This window comes from Myripristis murdjan, chromosome 22, assembly GCF_902150065.1.
Source record: "Myripristis murdjan chromosome 22, fMyrMur1.1, whole genome shotgun sequence".
Classification (NCBI taxonomy): domain Eukaryota; kingdom Metazoa; phylum Chordata; class Actinopteri; order Holocentriformes; family Holocentridae; genus Myripristis; species Myripristis murdjan.
The window spans coordinates 18,568,197-18,585,390 of record NC_044001.1 but is presented as its reverse complement, the minus strand read 5'-3'; the positions used below and the strand labels follow the sequence as shown (position 1 = coordinate 18,585,390).

The following is a 17,194-nucleotide window of genomic DNA, read 5'->3' as shown; positions in this document are numbered from 1 at the left end:
CTAAGAGTATACAATAAAAACTTAACACCAACAACACTATAAAAGGGAAGGCATTAGGCTGCTTGTGCCACTGGGACTCACAGTAAGACGGCAAGCAAAATTCCCAGTCACATCAAACAGGACAATTCTAATTTGCAAGTAACAATCACACTGATTTCTCTTTTTGTAGTACATCCATATATACAAACACAAAAAAAAGGCAAAGCTTTATGACATTTGAAATTGAAAAGAAGGGTTGAAACTATACCCACTGACAATGTGTACCGCTAGTGTTTGATTCATTCGTTTGCTGTAGAGTTATAGGCGATACTAGTCAAGTGTACAAAGCTGGTTGTGTCTGCGCTGACGACCATGCATCCTGACATCTACCTCTCAGGGCTGCAGTCTGCAAACAAGGCTTCACTCCCCAGTGCCTGCCAACATCCTGCATCATATCCGACTGGACTATAACAGCTGCTGCGTTTCATGAAAACCAGTCAGCAGCAAACCGGGGTGGTGATGCAGCTCTGACGACAAACTGCTGCTTATTGCAGCAGAGTCCAGGCTGTTTAGTACAAATTACATGTTTTAAAAGCAGGAGATGTGCAGGCAGAGATTGGTGTGATTTACTCCATTGGATTAGATGGAGGTGTATCAGATGGAGGTTATCCCTACATCATACAGAAACAGAAGGCAAACGAGGCCCTTTTTTTTTTTTTTTTTTTTCTTAAAGATCACTGACCCGTTTCCTTTAGCCTCATGGGTTTGATGCCATAGGGGAATAAAGCTGCACGCAAGCTGTTTTCACTAGTAGTTGTTTCATCTGGTAAAATACTCATTTTCACAATAGGTGGGAGGCCTGATTCACACAACATTGCAAAGAATGAGTGAGATGAGTGAAATAAGTGCTGCTAACACCTCAGCTGACATTCTATAGCGTACGCATACACAAAGCTCCCTGACTGAGCCTCGTCATGCATGAACACTCCACTATCCAAATGAATTATTCATTCGTGCATCAAAAACACACACACACACACACACACACACACACACACACAGCCAGACACAGACATCTTCCTGGCAAACTGAGTGGAGTGAGAGGGGAGGGATGATACAGTGCCAACATTCAGGTCACAGTCTCAACACTGGGCCAGGCAGGGTGAGCAGGGAACGAGAGGAATGGAGGATTAACAAGGTACATGATGTATAGTATACACTGAGATATCCAGGATAGAAGTATATATAAAAAAAAAGGTTCTCATTTCACATCCAAGGCATGATTGGCCCCAAAACAAGATTTGTGTAGTGGTAGGAACAACAACATAAATGAGTCACCTGGAAAACATTTATTCAATTTTTCCACCGTCTGAAAAAATATAACTTCCATAGGCAGGGAAATTCTCAAAACAAAAATAAATTAAAAGTAAAGTCAAAACATCTTGGGTCTTTATTTAGTCAATAACAATGACCGTTTTTTTTGTTTGTTTGTTTGTTTGTTTTTTACTTGTTTGGAGTGCCAGGTACATCTATCTAAATATTACATTGTCATCACTGCTGTCAACAGCAAAGACAGAAAAAAAAGTTAAGTTCGTTATCATGTCAATACGATGTATGCAATTGTTACCTTCATTCCTACCTTCATAATTCAAAGTCATATCTCAGGAGGATTTATCTAATTAAAAACATCAAGAACAGGCTTGAATATTGGCATTTTTTTTAAACTTTTGAACAAAAATATTTAGATGGCCTCCTATTAAGATTGAAAATTGGGATTTTCCATTTGTTACGTCTTGGAACTCCAAGACCAAGTAACAGTGTAAACACTAAAAAAAAAAAAACTAAAAAAAAAAAGCAATTAAAAAAATACTAATTACAGGGTAAGGCTAGCAGTACTTGAACACAAGCAGGATGCACACTGGACAGCCCACCTCCCATCATGCAGCACTCAGGTCCAGCTGGAACTTGGCCAGAAGACTGACATGGTCAGAGGGGAAGATGTGATTGGGCAGGCCCGTCATTGACCAAAGGTCCTCCTCTGATAGGAGGGACAGACGACCAATCAGCTTCAGGCCTCCACTCACCGTGTGGCCTCCCGCTGAAAAACACAAAACTATCATCATCTACAGAAGCAATTCATCATTTGGTTCAGTTTTTAACCAGCAGCAGCACTTCTTCCCTTGGCCCTGTACCTTTTTGATCGGGGGAGTAGAAGATGTAGTCGACTGTGGCTGCCACTTCAGAGTGCAGGGTCGTGACTTCAGCCAGGCCAGAGGCTGGCAGGGTGTGTGTGTAGGCCGACTGCAGGCTCAGCTCATGACAGATCGTGGATCTGAACCTGTGATACAGAAAATTAACTACAATCATATTCCATTTCTATTTCTTTTTTTTTTTTTTTTTTTTTAATTTTCTACTCCCTTCTTGCTCAAGCCTTTATTCCACTTTGCTGAGTGTGTTCTTGTTTTCTTTGAATCATTGTTTCATATGTGTTATATGGCAACAGGAGACATCACCAAAAGGTCAGAGAGTACCGTGGAGGATGGAGAATGCCATTTTTTTAAATTTGCTGAACTGTTACCATAGCAATTTCCATCTTTCCATCTGAATTCTCGATCTGGCTGCCCATTTATGTGTCTGTTTGTCTATATAAGGGTGCGATAGCAGGCACATAAGGCATTTAAGAAGAAGCTGAACTAACCTTTGTACATATGACTGATTTTCCGTGGATGCATCTATGGAAAATAAAAGATAGAAGAAACAGATTTTGAACCACTGTGTAAAAAGGAAGCCGCAGTTTAAGTTCCACTGTGGTTTCTGTGGCATGATGAAGTGGTGTAGCTGTACCTGGTGTGTTGTCAGTCACACCGGGGATCTGCTCCAAGTCCACGGGACGGACACATGCAGCTGGACAGAAGCGCAGCTGCAGCAGGAAGTCATGGCTGTACTGGAGTTTCCCTACACAGGAAGGACAAATATGAGACAAGAGAAGGAATGTTCAATTATCACATCGTGTTGGGAAAGTGGGTGAGGGGGAAACTTTGTTTTTGCCAGAGAGGAAATAAAAAAATCAGTCAGTCAAAATGTATTTATATAACACCTCAAAGATATAAGTGTGGTAGAGGGTGCTTCACACTAAGAAAGGCAAATAATAAAAAGTGGCAAATAAAAACATGTAAAGAGGTGTGTGCTCTTTGAAAAGTCTTGCAGAGGAAAAAAAAACCAAAAAAATGGTTTGGATATTATAGCGTCATCTGTTCTCAAAATACAAGGAGCAGTAAGGCAGAGGAAAATAATGCACACAAAACACCTGTGAAATTCATAAAAATCATTGAGAAATCTGTTAAAACAAAGCAAGAAGAAAACAATAGCTGGAAATTCGTACTGAAAATGGACAACGGGGGGGAAAAGACACTGACCTGAGTCCTGTGTCCGGTTCTCAGACGTCTCTCTGTCGGTGGTGTACTGACAGTTGTCTGTGACTCCCAGAGAGCTCGGCCACAGCGGAGGGAACAGTCTGTGGAAGGCTTTGTGTGACAGGTCCTCCTGACCCGATACCTGACAGACATCCACAATGCACACACTGTTACAGAGGTCAGCACTGTAGCACGGCATAGCACGGCATAAAAACCGAAAACAAAGAGCGTGGTGTGACTGCCACAAACAGGGCCACTGCAAGTTACAGGGGAGCAACTAGACATTTTTGCTGTTAACTCAGTTAGAGATAGTTCAGTTACAATACTAATTTTTAGGGATGCACAATCATATCAACATGTTAATGATATCAGCCGAAGTTGGCTCATAATGAAATATCGGCATTGGTTTAAAATGAAAATTTCTGCAAATATAAATATAAGGCTGATAAGATGACGCTTTAAGTAATCCTAAATGCTCAATGCTTGACTAAATTGTTGACTCACAGGCAGAAATTATTTACATCTATGTATGTTCTTTCAGTTGGCTTTAATTGCTGTACAGCTGTACAATGCACTTACTTTCACATGATCCCTGTGGACAGAGATTACATTTCATTTATATGTTTTGCAACTTGTGGAATAGGTCAAATCTGCCCTGGTTGTGGCTATTGTATGGACTGTCATGGAGAGAATCATCTAAGCCTGTTTAAGTGAGATGAATCTAACAGTTCTGACTGAAAGAAAATGTAATATAAAAATAAATATGGCATGTTTTAACATAGCCTAAGTTAGATAGATAGATAGATAGATAGGTGTACTTTATTGATCCCAGACTGGGAAATTCACACGTTACAGCAGCATCATCAATAAAAAACAAAGTTCAAGTAGTTTTCTTATTAGGTTCTGTGAATATGTATATTTTGAAAAGCATTGGCTTTTTATCTCTGCATCTGCCAGTGGGCCATCACAATAAGGGCATACTATGTCAATTCCACTACAGGAGAGACTTGATGTTCTCTGCAATGAGGTGGAAAAACATATGGGCATATATCGGTATCGTCATCAGCCAAAAGAGCTGGAAAATATCAGCATATTGGATATTAGCAAAAAATTCAATATCGTGCACTCCTACTAATTTTGCAGTTTACAAATAGCTTTGTGTTTCTCCAAAACTTCTTTACTGTTACGATTTTTAAATCCAGAAATCAATCAATACATCTGCTTTTAGGTTTGATAGTGCTGGCGTTTGGGGTGGCGTGCTCCTGCCATTTGTTTATTTATTCGTTTAAAATGTAATTTGGTCAAGTGAGTTTTCATAGGCTGGTAGTTCAGCAGATGGCATCTGCATGACAGGAGGTGCACGACAAATAAATAACAAATAACATTTAGCAAAGTTCCTCACACATCGACATAAAAAGTCTCAGGATTTCAAGGATCGATAAATGAAGGTTGATATTAATCAGTAAATTGATATCTGTACCCAGCCCTAGTGCTGCTGCAGTCTCACCATCCAGGCTGGTAACCCGTGGTAGAAGAGCTGGCCGGTGGTGATCAGCTGGTACAGAGGCATGTTTGGAACGGAGTTCAAGTCCCCACACAGGATGACGTTGCAGCCGTCCCCTCTGGCCTTACAGGACTTGACCACACGGTCGATCTCTGCCAGCACGACGGCTAACTGAGCCAGCTTCACGTCTCCTCTCCGGGGGTTGAAGAGAAGGTGGGTGTTGGCGACGCACAGGGGCAGGCCCTTGGTCTTGACCTCTGACCCCTGGGTGACAACTGGCTGAAGCAGCAGGACGACCCCCACGTTGTGCCGGTCCAGCAGCGTCGTCTCAGGCCTGAACAACTCCAGCAGGCTCACCGAGAGCTCGGAGAAGCGGTCGCCACGGTAGCAAGTAGCACAGCCGTCTGTCTTGGTCCCTGTTCGCCGCTTGTACACACAGGTGTAGCCTGGTGTGAACAGTCAATACAGAGAATACACAGGATGTTCCTGTCAAGTTATTCCCCACATGATGCCAACTTGGCCTAAACAATTAATTAAAATATTATCCAAAAAACAGCACAACCAAATTTCATATTGACACCACAGGAGCCGCGATTTTCTGATTAAGTGATAAAATACCATTACCAGTGAAGTTTTGTGGCGCTAAAGAGATGCCCTGGCCTACGAATCTTGAATGAAGTGTAGACTACAGCAAAAATCACATCATTTTAATTTTTTAAATGATTGTTCCACTATATTTTCAACTCTGGACTTACCCATCTGAGCGAGGGCCGGCTGCAGGTGTTCCTGGTAGTGGTTCTCTTGCACCTCTTGGAGACACAGAATCTACACAAGACACAAACACAAGTCACAACAGGACACCTGAGGACGAGAGTGTATTTGAAACAGCTGATTCAAATGTTTAAAAAAAAAAAAAAAAGATGAATGCACGTTTCAAAACAACTGGCTTTTGACTCACATCCGGTGCCCATTTCAGGATTTCCTCCAAAAGTAGGTGGCAGCGGTAGGTCCACTGCAGCACCTCCAGGGGGCAGTGTGAGTAAAGCTCCTGGTGGGTCTCCAGTAAGTCCTGGGCGAGGATGTTGTAGGACATGACGGTGAAGTCGAATAAGGCTGATCTGTCTTGGAAGCAGGTATAGGCTGGCTCTGCTGAGGCGGAGCTCTCCCCTACTTCCTCCCATATTCTCCACATGACTGGGAGGATGAGAAGCACATACAAACACGAGTGTGAGCGAACCATGTGCTGGGAATAATACCTGTGAGTGTGTAAGAGTGTAGACGAACACACAATCACACTGGAGAGGCAAAAGAAGGATTTCAGGTAAAGTTTTTCAATTTAAAGGAGGAAATAAAATGCATTTCTCCAATCACCTATAATGCAGTCTATCAATCCAGATTCTGTGTTTCTGTGTGATTTGGTAATTTTCCAGGATAAAGTTTACCTGAAAAACAATCCTCTTTTTTTTAACTTCTTTTAAAATATCTTTTTTGTATTTTAATTACTTTCAAGAATATTTTTATTTTTCTGTGTGCATAGCCAGATTTGAGCAGTCAACCAGCAATAATAACTTCATAGTTGCTAAAGTGTTTTATTTTGAAAATCTAGCAAAAAAAAAAAAAAAAAAAAAAAACCTCATACTTCAAAAATAAACTACAAAAATCTGACACGAAGTGAAGTTAGGTCTTAATAATGAATTCTAATTCAAATCAAAACACTGATGGTGATTATACGTCCATGGTAGTTGATGTGTACTTTCTAAAAATGATAAACTGTTCCACTAAAGTGACACACCATTAAGATTCCCACCTTCCAAGGGCACTGCCTGCTGTAATGGAGGGTAGTAGCTCAGGGCAGGGAACTGCCACAGTGGGCAGTAGGTTACATCTGCCGGGCTGGGGCCTACAGGGAAGTGCCATCCAGGTTGAAGAGACTCCAGGTTGTCCTCAGCGTGGGTCTGAGTGGCTGAGAGAAGGGAGGCTAGATCCAACACTGGAACGCTTTCCCCAGCAAGTGTTTCATCAGCAGGAATTATGTATTCATCCCACCATTCGGTATCTGCAGCTGCTTTTTTAGCTGCAGCTGCTGGCTCATCCTGGGTGGCTGAGTGCATGTCTTCCTCCTTTGGTTCCCAGGTGGTTTCTGGTTCGCTGTCTTCAGCGGGCACGTTCTGAAGATGCTCCCATAGCTGCTGCACTGGACTGACCCTCTCAGCTAGAACAACATTTTCCACATTTTGCTTTATCTGTAACTCCTCATGGTGGATAATTACTTCATGGCCCTCTTGCTTGGGAGCTTCCACTTCATCTTCTTGCTTTCCATCACTCATCTCTGCTTCCTCCTCTTTCCCTGCACTCTTCACCTCATTTTTCTTTAACACAAGCTCATTCTTGGTGTCCTCCTGCAGGAGGACAAGCGTCAGCTGTTCTTTATCCATGTCAGGCTGTGTATCGTCTTCCTTTCCCGGACCCTGCTCCTTCATCCCTTCTCGTGTTTGTTCTCCCAGTCCACGGCTTGGGCTGAGCCACTGGTCCGGCAGGGTGGTCTGAGACTGGGTGAACTTCCCGGTTGGGACAGCACCACCATCCCACACTGCCTTGCCATTAACCACAGCAGGAGGGAGACCCTTCTCTGAGGCCTCTGTGGGGGAGAAGACTTATGTGAGAACAGTTTTGCATGCACTCATACATTCAAGTTGAAACACTTAAGAGATTTGTCCTATCCGCTATCATGACAACCAATGTAAAGTGCTGGACACAATCAGTCTCAAAGAAGGACACAAAACAATAAAAACTGCAAACAAAACATTCACACGTGGTGACGCTCTGACGTCATCGTGACAGCCTGGGGGAAGTGGGTGGGGAAGGGGGGTGGCCACACGTGCAAGCTGAAAGCCACCATTAAATGAGGCATATATAATATTGGCTATGTGTTAACTTACCATTTTCACAAGGGGAGCGTTTTAATTCAGATTGAGCAACAACTTACATATGCAAGCAATAAAAGATCGACGACCGCTCTAAAGCCAGTACAATCCGAAATGGTCAGCAGCTAAAAAATAGCAGCCCTGCTAGCCACTGACTCCAGAGCAGCTGTTCAGAGGAGTTCAGGATGTAAAGTCGCCCAACGTGGCTCACCTGACTCCCAACACCTTACAACACTCTTGCATTGCCCAATAACAGCGCAGCGAGCTTTACCTGAGGGTCGGCGTGCAAAATACCGGGATAATGGGTAGGCTACATAAAATAACAGGCTGCCAATCATGTTGCTGCCTCTTCTTCTTCTTCTATGTTTAATGGCGGCTGGCAAATAGCTTTTAGGTGCATTACCGCCACCACGATCATGTTTGGTCTGCTGGGTTTTGCACAGGCGCGTTTTAGGGTACGGGACAGGTGGTGGTGGGGAACAGATGAGGACTCTCTTTTACTTTGTTCATTTATTAATATGAGATGAATCTATGAAAAAACTGTACTTACTATATTGTACTTGTAGCCCTATACAACTGTAGTCTACAGTAGGCCCACCATATGCGTTATTTGGGTTTAGTATCCTACACAGCATTTTAACCCTATTATGTATAAATAATTTATGTCACTACACAAGACATGCTACCTTAAGGGTAGAATTACCTGCTGGACAGTACAGGCCTATCTGATTTCACAGCGCCAGCACTTACAGATCACAGTTGTCCGTGTTGGAATGAGTGAAGAAATGAACTGAAGATCCTGAAAGAAAGGCTTGGTTGGTTCGTTGCTATTTGGTTGGGATAAGGAGGCAATGTCAGCACTGTCCCTCTGTTCCCTCTCCTTAAAGGATGATGATTGCCCCTCCCCAACACAAAAGGCAGACCCGGAGGATGAGTTTGACACAGACCTGGAAGCTGATGGTATGTAGACTGCATTAAATTACACTAAAGAACAGTAGTAGATAGTTCTAACCCTGTTCTGCTGCTTTCACGATTGATTTAACCTCCATTTCACCTACCTAATTCTGTAATCTTGAGTTAAACATGCTTAAATTTCCAAAAAAAAAAAAAAAAAAAAAAAAAACCTGCCAGTTATATGGTGTGTTTTCATAGATAGAGTGCCTCTTGTTCATTGCCAGAAAAAGAGGAGAGCAACAAGGAGACATCCACCGCTGAAGTGTACCTGCAAGCCTGCAAACTGGTGGGCGTGGTGCCTGTCTCTTACTTCATCCGAAACCTAGGTGCCCCCACCATGAGCCTCAGCCACCATGGGCTAGGACCTCTGGGGGGCAAGGCACTCGCCATTGCATTGGTGGTAAGTTGGAAACAAATTACTAGTTATTGAATCTGTTTTGTTTCTGTAAATATATATAAACCTTGATAAGCTCTTTGTTTTTAGTCTGATATGCACATCAACACCCTGGAACTGGCAGACAATTACCTTCTAGCTGAGGGAGCCAAATACATTGTAGAGATGTTGAGGGCTAATTTCTCCATTCAGTACCTGGTATGTATTGCAACTCTCCACTAGAGGGCATAAGTGCTTTGCATGTCACAACTTTTAGTTTTATAGCAGAGTCTGCTGCAGAAGTGTAAGCATAAGCATTATTTTGTCTTCCCAGGATTTGTCCAGCAATCATCTGCAGTCTGCAGGGGCAGAATATATGGCTAAAATGTTGCGCGAGAACATTTCAATAAAATCTCTTAAACTTTCAGGTAATGTGCACATTTAGCAGTGTCAGCAGTGCTGGCAGCAGGGTGGGGGCGTGAGGCACCCACTAGCGAGTAAAAAAAGCACCCTTGACAAAGACACTGAATCCCAACCAGCTTAATGGGCACCGTTCTGTGGCTCACCATGGACTCTGACTTTCCCATGGAGGCAGAGGAAGTGGAAAAGATCCCCTACAGAGATCAATAGAGTGTTGCATTAATAAAAAAAATAAATAAATAAATAAATAAAAAATACTCATGGATATTGTGCACACTTAAAAGATACTACATAATATTTTTCCCAACAGGAAATGGATTCACTGAGGACGATGCTAAATTCTTTGCTGACGCCTTAGCAGTAAGTGATGATTAACCTAATCATTAACCTTTAAAATTTTCCATTATGACTGGCAGATTATTTTGCCAATATTATTTTGCTAATACTGTCTCCCTTAGAGCAATGACAGAATAAAAGAACTTGACCTGAGCCACAATGAGTTCTGTGGAAGAGGAGGAGAGCATCTGGGACAGATGTTGGGTAGGGACATATCTTAATGCCATTCCTTGCATTGTTTTACCTTGGGAGTGTAATCACATGCCAGGCAGTGGGCAGAAGGTATATTTTCTTTTCTTCCACTTCTACAGCAAACAATGAAGGTCTGGAGGCGCTGGACCTAAGCTGGAATCATCTTAGAATGAAAGGGGCTGTGGCGTTTTGTGCCGGGCTCAAGGTTTGCATACATTCAGTTCATCTGATCTTTGACTTGATATACAACACAGCGTTTGCATATATTCTCTATATTTAGGTGAATATGACCTTGAAACACCTGGACTTATCATGGAATGGTTTTGGGAATGAGGGAGCACTGGCCCTGGGAGAGGCCCTGAAATTCAATAACACTCTGGTGCACCTTGACCTCTGCAACAACCGCATCACCAATGAGGGCGTGGGCATGCTCTGCAGGGGTCTAGAGGCCAATGACACGCTCCGAGTCCTGCTGGTGGGTGTATTCAGTAAGGCATCAGTATTAGTGACTACACGTGGAGTTACATTGAGAGGGTTACAGCTACACTGTTTTGTTCTTCACTCCTTTAGCTGGCATACAACTCTTTAACAGTAGAGGGAGCTCTGGCCCTGGTTAATGTGGTGAAGAACACACCTAAAAGTGCTTTGGAGGAAATCAACATATGCGTGAGTGACTGGTGTGGCTCTGTTACACTCAGAGCTGATCATCCTGTCAAGTCAAAACTCAAACTAATCATATGAGCTCTTTATACAGAACAATATTCCGTGTATATTCATCAAGATCGTACCAGTTTATGTTATTGATATATTGACCATAACATGAAGTACAGTGAGCAGAGCCTGGTATAAGCTGAACGCAGTCTTGTCAGTGCCATTAAGATAACTATACTTTGTGCACGATATAACATTCACTGTAGTTTATGTAATTTATTAACCCATGTGTTTGTCTGAGCAGAATGTGCTGGTGAATGAGAACTTTGTGCAGCTGCTGGAGCTGACATGTCAAGAGCATCCCAGCCTGGAGGTACAGTACGGAGGGGTGGGAGGCTTCATCGCTAAGAAACCACTAAAACGCCCCGATCCAATGAAAGTCATCCAGGTCTGTTTGGACAGCTATGAAAACATGTTGTCCTTGCAGTTTGAAATGAAAGATTGTGCCTCCAATGTCATGTATCATTAAATGTTATTTCATAATCATGTATTTAAAAAATACTCATATAATCCCGTTAATCAAACATGTCATAGGCGAATTCTTTAATTATCTAGTAACTTATATATGTTACCTTGTAAAATATTGTAATTACACTTAAGCAATATTTTGTAAAACCGACAAACGAGGAACTGAAATCTCTAATCGTTCTCTTTGTACTTCCCTTTGTACACTTTGTACTCTCTTTGTAATCATTTTCTTAATACTTTGTATTTTGTATGTGACTAAAACACTGCACAATGCTCAAAAAGCACTGTCATGATCTTTTTGAAGGATTATCTGGATCAACGCAAGCTCCGCCTGTGGGATTTCTTTCGGAACATTGATAAAGACGGCACCATGCGAGTCCCTGTCGCTGACTTCAGGAAGGCGGTGCAGGTTTCCAACTGAATGTTGATTTATTGAACTGGCTTTGACATTTGCAGGGACTACTGCACTGATGAATTTCCAATGCTGCCAAAGAGTATGAAAGTGCTCTCTGAAGTTATGCATGTCGGGCTCTCCTCTAGTTACGTTCACAAATGTTTCCTGCCCCTGATTGGCTGACATGTAGCAAATGGCAAATCATGAAAAACATATTGCAGGGAAAATCGTAGAAAACTGTATGCAAGAGTTTAAAAAAAAAATTATGTAAAGCTGCCTCTAACTGATTTTCAATTTTATCTTGTAAAACTAACTTTCCCTACTTTCCTTTGTCACGGGAATCCATGATAGCAATCCAGCATTCCCTTGGATCGATACTTGATTGAAGAGCTGATTCAGAGACTGGATCGTGATAGGACAGGAATGGTAGACTACAGGTGAGCAGGTCCCACATTGTTTCATTATAGTCATACATAACTGCTGCACAAACTAAGCCTATGTTGAGATTTATTAGTTGAAACAATGCATGATGAGGAGGATGTGAATATGTGTACACTGTGGTAATTTATCTTATCTCTGTTTGACAGATGTCACAGTTAAGCCAACATTGGTTCAGTTATGAGCTGTGAATTCATCCTGATCATTGAGTGATAAGTTTAGAAATAACAATGTTGTTAACGTGTGATGTTGACAGATGGCACAGAGAAGGACATTCAGTGATTTGTTTGCTATCCCCTCGCCTGGTCCACCAAGCAGTCTGAGAGGCTTTTAATGAGATCTCTGATGGCTCTGTGCAGGGGACTGGCAGACACGAGGAAACAGATGATGAGGGATCACCGCCGCCAGCTGCGGAAGGTCGAGTCACGTCAGAAGAAGGAGAAACAGAAGAGCGAGCGCATCCTCAAGACCTTCCAGAGTGCCGTGGAGGCAGTTACGCCCCACAGCTCCATGGTCATTTCCCCCGGGGGTGCCAAAGAGGACTCGAGTGGCCCGCAGCACTTCTCTGCCACCCCTCTCAGTTCCTGGCACCACATTGTCATGTCCAATAGTAGTCGCTACTCTGTCACCAACATGAGCAGTGAGCATGTCCACCTGCCCATGCTCGGAGGAATGTCTCACCAGCGCCCCCCCAGCTCCCCAGCCATGCGCTCTTACTCTCAACCTAACCTGCTGGATGACTCGCCCCGCTCTGCTCCTGGGAAGCCCATCTCTGCCCAGGGTATACACTCTGATCCAGAGGTGGACCACAGCAAACTGAGCCCCACTAACCACCTGACCAGGTCCAGGCCTGCTCTTAATGCCAAGCAGCCAGTGGCTAAAGCTAAAACCAACAAAGGCAAGAAAAAGAAAAGTAAAAAACATAAGGATAAAGATGCACAGAATCCTGCACAAACTATCAAGTGACTGAGCTTGAACTCTAACACAATGCTTGTACTGTTATGATTCTGTCTGACTAAAAATGTTGGCAACCTCTTAACACAATTGCTTAATAAATATTAGAGAAAGGAGACATAGTTCAGTGTAACGTGTTTATTGGCAGCCCAAAAGACAACCTGCCTTTGCAGTATATTTACCTTCAATCATTCCTTTAGTACAGTTGTCTCTATCTATATAATTAATTTACTACTGAGTATACATCCAAGGGAAACAAAACATCTTGGGAACTCTGGCAGGCGTAGATAGTGCCATCAGTGAACTTTGTTTCAAACAAACATCCCAGCTGTTAATATCTGTTTGCTGAATATAGCATTAGGTGTTACGTCTTGTGCTGGTGTGACATTTGCCTTTGCTGATGATGCTGTGAACAGGGACAGGTGCTGCATCCTTCAGGATGTTGAAACACGTTATATAAGCCACTCTGAACCAACAGTCTTAATCATAACCACTTTGACTGCACCAGGATGATCGGCATTCTGTATTTCTTAGCTCTGCTGAGCTCCACAGTGGCCCGGGGGGTGCGTATGACATGACTCAGATTTACAGATTCATCTTATTCTTTGAACCTCTACCTACCTACACTGGAGGTAAGCTCTCATCTTTAATTATGTGATCCTTTTCAGCATGTTGGCCTGTGGACTGAGGGGAATGGAAGGAATGGGACCAATGGTGGTAATGGGAACAAGTGTACTTGTGATGCCTTCTTACCTACCTCCACCTTCCCTATAAAAGACATGGTGCTGGTAGAGCAGACTGCTGTGGAGATCTCCAACAGACTGGAGCTGGAGATGGGAAAGGTACTCATGCAACAGATGATAAGCAATGTAAGACATGCTTAAGAATGTAAAAATGACTGATGCTTGCTTGATTTCAGCTGGAAAGCTATGAGACCAAGCTGACATCATATGCAGAGAGGATTGTAAACTTGACAGTGGAAATTGAGAGGATGGAGAAGAACCCTGGTTCATACAACAACGCCCACACAGAGGATGTGAAGATTGAGATTAAACAGGTGGAGGCTCTGATTGTAGAGCTCCAGTCTTCCATTCAGGGCTCCACCACTGTCTTTGAGTCTCTTCACGAACAGGTGAGTCTTAAACTGCCCTGAAATCACTTTTTAAAAGCAGATATGATGGCAGCCATTAACTGCTGCATTTAATAGAAAGTGCATTGGTGATCCATTGGATGCTAATTGTAACAGCAAACTGTGTTCACTTTCAGATCGCTGCCATGGTGGAGACCCTGACCAGGCTGGAGAAGACCTACGATAAGAATGTGGTTCTGGCAACCCGCCGTGAGTACATCAAGGTCCAGCTGCAGCTAGAGGAGTGCGAGAGACGCCACCAGGAGCTCTTCAACCCCAATATTGGTGCGATTGTCACACTATAATACACGCTGTGATCATTCGCACTGTAAAATGCCAACCACCCTGCTGACTCCACTAATTCTCTACCCAATTCTTCTTTTTCCTCAGGGTCCTGCGCACACACAGGCATAATCAAGATCAGCAAGCCTATTGTGAGCCAGCTGAATGCACATCTCAGTACGAGCTATAAATTTGGAGGTTGGGGGAAAGACTCCAAGCCTATTCCTGATAGAGAGTCCATGTACTGGTACTCTGCCTATAGTAGTGCCGCCATTCATGACATTAGATTTTACACCAACTACAAGAATCTCATTTTGAGAAATCACTACCAGCATCACACTTTAGCCAGTGGCTGGCGAGGCACAGGGAACAATTTCATAGTTCGTGACAATACTCTGTATTATCAGATTAACAACCCATTTGGCATGGCCAAACTGAATTTCACCACAATGAAATATGACCAGAGGGTGGTTACCAAGGCTAGTGCCAGATTCTCCTACGCATACTCATCCAATCAGAACTTTGACTTTGCTGCTGATGAGACCGGGCTGTGGGTGATTTATGCTACGGAGGAGTCCGGCGGCCGAATGGTCATCGCTAAAATCAATGAGCCTTCCTTTGGAATAGAGGAGGAGTGGCAGACAAGTGTGTACAAACCAGGAGTGAGCAACGCCTTCATGGTGTGTGGGGTTTTCTATGCTGTCAGGACCATTGATATCCAAGGGGATGAAATATTTTACAAGTTTGACACCAAAACTAAACAAGAGAGCTTTATCAGTGTTCCCTTTGAGAGGTTCCAGGATAACTATTACAACCTGGACTACAATCCCACTGACCAGAAGCTCTATATGTACAATGATGGCTACTATGTTAACTATCATCTGTGGTTTAACCACACAGCTAAAGCCATTGAGGAATCACCAGCCCTCTCGACCTGATCCCTCCATGTGGTTTACTGAGGCATCATGTCTTCTGAAAGAGACAACAAATGTTGTCGTATCTTTCACTCTTTATGTCTCGTAGTTAATGCAACACATCATCTGTTTCTCATCTACCCAATTTCCCAATAAATTTCCCTTCAAGCATTAAAATTGTGTCCAGTGTTTCCTTGTGCAACTCTTCATGACATTGTTCAGTTTGGTTCCTGTGTAAAAATGAAAGCATAGCAAATAATTAACCGATATCATGATGCAATTCATTCTGGCTCTTTTTACTGCTTTATCTGCATTTAAAGTACAGAAGTTGAGGTGCCAAGGTTAGCCCACAGCTGACTTTATTTCACCAGTTTTGGAGATTGACACACACTGATTGACTCAGCTCATGACAACAGGACTGAAGAATGTCAAGGAATGGGAGTTTTGAATGTATATTAAAGCCATAAATTGTTTTGAGTTAATGCCTTATAATCCCTTATACTAAAAAACAGACCTGCATTCTTAGATAGAATAGAAAGATGAACTTATAGAGGGCTTATTTTTTAATTTAGTGGCCCAGATCCTTTCACAGCTACATTAATTTAATGGCCATACTCAAAAGTTTTGGAAAAGGGCTATAATATATTCACAGCAGGCACACAATGACAGAACACCGCTGTTAGTTTGTCAGCAGGATATCTCAAAGACCTTTGAATTAATATCCACAAAATTTGGTGTAGAGATAAATGCCATGAAAAACAATGTATTAAATAGGTGCTGGTATAAGATTTCTGTCATTAGTCAGCTATCTTTTTTTTTTTCAGCTATAACTATGAAACTGTCCTGTAGGGCAATATTTTCAGGATTAAGAAATTAATTAATTTAACTATGAAAATGAAAATGACAGAAATGTTGAATGTGTTCAAGTAAAGTCTGCGTCAGTGTGCGGAGGATCTGTTTATCTTAGTTTGACAGAAATGTTATTTTTAGTGTGACAGCAAGTCAAAACTCTTTCAGTTTTGAGCTCTAACACTGTCTTGTTTACCCAAGGTGACTAGCTTGACCTTGCAACATAATACAGATTATTGTAATGTTTCAATATCAATGCACATTTTCTGACAAAGACAAATGACATGGACAAATACAACTAAAAAAACAAAACAAAACAGAATAACACTAACACTTCAAATGGGCAGAGACATTTATAAATAAATTAATTCATATGGTTAAAGTCTTTACTGAAGACAGCAGGCAAAATACAATTAAGGGGGAAGGCTGGAGGTCACAGGTAGCAGGTTGGCAGGAAGACGACAAGAATCCGATTGGCTGATGAAGACTGATGAGATGATGAAGAACCCCTGCTGAGTGTCAAGGTGGGAACAATGGAGACAATGGTTATTAACTAGCGCTGACAGAGGTCGTGACAAGAAAACAATGTTACATTCACATTTCTGACTGTTCCAAGAATCTGATGATCAGTTTAGCATCTTTAATATCTTATATATAGCCACATGGCACTGGCTAAACACAGTAAACATCCCATAAATGTCACAGGGTGCTGCCTGAAATGACAGCGTATGACACTTTTCTCATCTACACACTATGTTCACATCATAAACAGTATGGGATCATGATACCTGCCATACTTGTAAAAGGACATCTGTATTGTAATTTACCTTACGTTTCAGATGACTTAGGTCATAACTGTGGGAAGAGAGCAGGTGAATGTAATGATCTGATAAGAGTTGTCTTTAAAAGGCCTCTGACCAGGCCACACAGGAGACACTGAGCTTGAGACATAAACTGAGA

General features: G+C 42.4%; 3 protein-coding genes across 7 annotated transcripts; 2 read left to right on the top strand and 1 right to left on the bottom strand.

Annotated features, from left to right (window-relative positions):
- Positions 1 to 1,313: 1,313 nt before the first annotated feature.
- On the bottom strand, positions 1,314 to 8,247 carry angel1 (angel homolog 1 (Drosophila)). 4 transcript variants are annotated; one of them, XM_030045286.1, is made up of 10 exons: positions 8,092 to 8,247; positions 6,704 to 7,534; positions 5,855 to 6,090; positions 5,652 to 5,721; positions 4,900 to 5,342; positions 3,396 to 3,534; positions 2,824 to 2,934; positions 2,678 to 2,711; positions 2,172 to 2,317; positions 1,314 to 2,092 (listed from the first exon to the last, which is right to left on the bottom strand). In XM_030045286.1, exons 1-10 carry the CDS (start codon positions 8,156 to 8,158, stop codon positions 1,917 to 1,919), a joined length of 2,253 nt encoding a protein of 750 aa, XP_029901146.1. In that variant the 5' UTR covers positions 8,159 to 8,247; the 3' UTR covers positions 1,314 to 1,916. The 4 variants fall into 4 exon arrangements, with proteins under 4 accessions (XP_029901146.1, XP_029901148.1, XP_029901149.1 ...); XM_030045288.1 differs by having other exon boundaries at positions 1,314 to 2,077; XM_030045289.1 differs by lacking the exon at positions 8,092 to 8,247 and adding an exon at positions 8,032 to 8,086.
- Positions 7,799 to 13,173, top strand: lrrc74a (leucine rich repeat containing 74A). Of its 2 annotated transcripts, none has more exons than XM_030045292.1 (14): positions 7,799 to 8,125; positions 8,708 to 8,780; positions 8,999 to 9,174; positions 9,259 to 9,366; positions 9,482 to 9,575; positions 9,878 to 9,927; positions 10,026 to 10,107; positions 10,215 to 10,300; positions 10,376 to 10,570; positions 10,666 to 10,761; positions 11,051 to 11,194; positions 11,579 to 11,683; positions 12,020 to 12,105; positions 12,466 to 13,173. In XM_030045292.1, exons 3-14 carry the CDS (start codon positions 9,112 to 9,114, stop codon positions 13,070 to 13,072), a joined length of 1,716 nt encoding a protein of 571 aa, XP_029901152.1. In that variant the 5' UTR covers positions 7,799 to 8,125; positions 8,708 to 8,780; positions 8,999 to 9,111; the 3' UTR covers positions 13,073 to 13,173. The 2 variants fall into 2 exon arrangements, with proteins under 2 accessions (XP_029901152.1, XP_029901151.1); XM_030045291.1 differs by lacking the exon at positions 7,799 to 8,125 and adding an exon at positions 8,212 to 8,275.
- Positions 13,174 to 13,569: 396 nt separating this feature from the next.
- On the top strand, positions 13,570 to 15,409 carry olfm4.1 (olfactomedin 4, tandem duplicate 1). Its single transcript, XM_030044911.1, has 5 exons — positions 13,570 to 13,623; positions 13,729 to 13,902; positions 13,980 to 14,192; positions 14,327 to 14,474; positions 14,580 to 15,409. Exons 1-5 carry the CDS (start codon positions 13,570 to 13,572, stop codon positions 15,407 to 15,409), a joined length of 1,419 nt encoding a protein of 472 aa, XP_029900771.1.
- The last annotated feature ends 1,785 nt before the right edge of the window (positions 15,410 to 17,194 follow it).